Source organism: Nothoprocta perdicaria, unplaced genomic scaffold (genome assembly GCF_003342845.1).
Source record: "Nothoprocta perdicaria isolate Ctin4 unplaced genomic scaffold, notPer1 scaffold_601, whole genome shotgun sequence".
Taxonomy (NCBI): Eukaryota; Metazoa; Chordata; class Aves; order Tinamiformes; family Tinamidae; genus Nothoprocta; species Nothoprocta perdicaria.
This window is the reverse complement of record NW_020455868.1, coordinates 52,765-53,813: the sequence shown is the minus strand read 5'-3', so window position 1 is coordinate 53,813 and position 1,049 is coordinate 52,765. Positions and strand designations below refer to the sequence as shown.

The following is a 1,049-nucleotide window of genomic DNA, read 5'->3' as shown; positions in this document are numbered from 1 at the left end:
ACATCAACTATGGAGGAAAAGACCAATCTTCAGGAAGTGCACTGGGTAGAACCTACTTTATTACAAGGAAACAGTCAGGGAGCCAGTTATGAGCCATTTTATGTCAGTAACAGATGACAGAGAGTAGTCTCAGTAGAGGCAGAACAAGTCTAAGCATTTGTGTACCAACATGATAAAAGGTACTACTGCCATTATTAGAAATAATAAAACTAAAGTGAGAAAATAGTGCTCAGTGTCGGTATGGGATGCTGTGGCAATCATTTGGGGAGAGCAAAGACAATTTTACCACTGCTGGAAAATATCCATGCAATGGCTTTCCTCAGGGCATCCTTGAGGTCCTTGTTCCTCATGCTATAGATTACGGGGTTTACTGCTGGAGGAACCACCTCATGCAGAATGGCCAGGACTAGATCCAGAGTTTGCAATGAGATGGAGGGAGGCTTCAGGTAGGCAAAAAATGCAGTGCTGACAAACAAGGAAACCACGGCCAGGTGCGGGAAGCACATGGAAAAGGCTTTGTGGTGGCCCTGCTCAGAGGAGATCCGCAGCACAGCTCTGAGGACTTGAACATAGGACAGCACAATGAAAATGAAACACATAAAGACTTGAGAGGCACTAACCACAATCAGTCCAACTTCCCTGAGGTAGGAGTGTGAGCAGGAGAGCTTGAGGATCTGGGGGATCTCACAGAAGAAATGGTCCAGAACATTGCCTTGGCAGAGAGGTGTGGGAAATATGTTCCCAGTGTGCAGGAGAGCATTGAGAAACCTACTGACCCAGGCAGCTGCTGCCATTTTCACACAAGCTCTGTTGCCCAGGCGGGTCCCGTAGTGCAGGGGTCTGCAGATGGCAACACAGCAGTCACAGGCCATGACTGTGAGGAGCGAAAACTCTGCTGAAAGGAAGAATGTTACCAGGAAGACCTGGGCAGCACATCCAGAGTAGGAAATGGCCCTGTTGTCCCAAAGGGAATTGGCCATGGATTTGGGGATGGTGGTGGAGATGGAGCCCACGTCAAGGAGGGAGTGGCTGAGGAGGAAGAAGTACAT

At 48.6% G+C, this 1,049-nt stretch overlaps 1 protein-coding gene across 1 annotated transcript; it reads right to left on the bottom strand.

Annotated features, from left to right (window-relative positions):
- Positions 1-257: 257 nt before the first annotated feature.
- LOC112956193 (olfactory receptor 14C36-like) lies at positions 258-1,049 on the bottom strand. Its single transcript, XM_026049697.1, has one exon. The coding sequence runs from the start codon at positions 1,047-1,049 to the stop codon at positions 258-260; it is 792 nt and encodes a 263-aa protein (XP_025905482.1).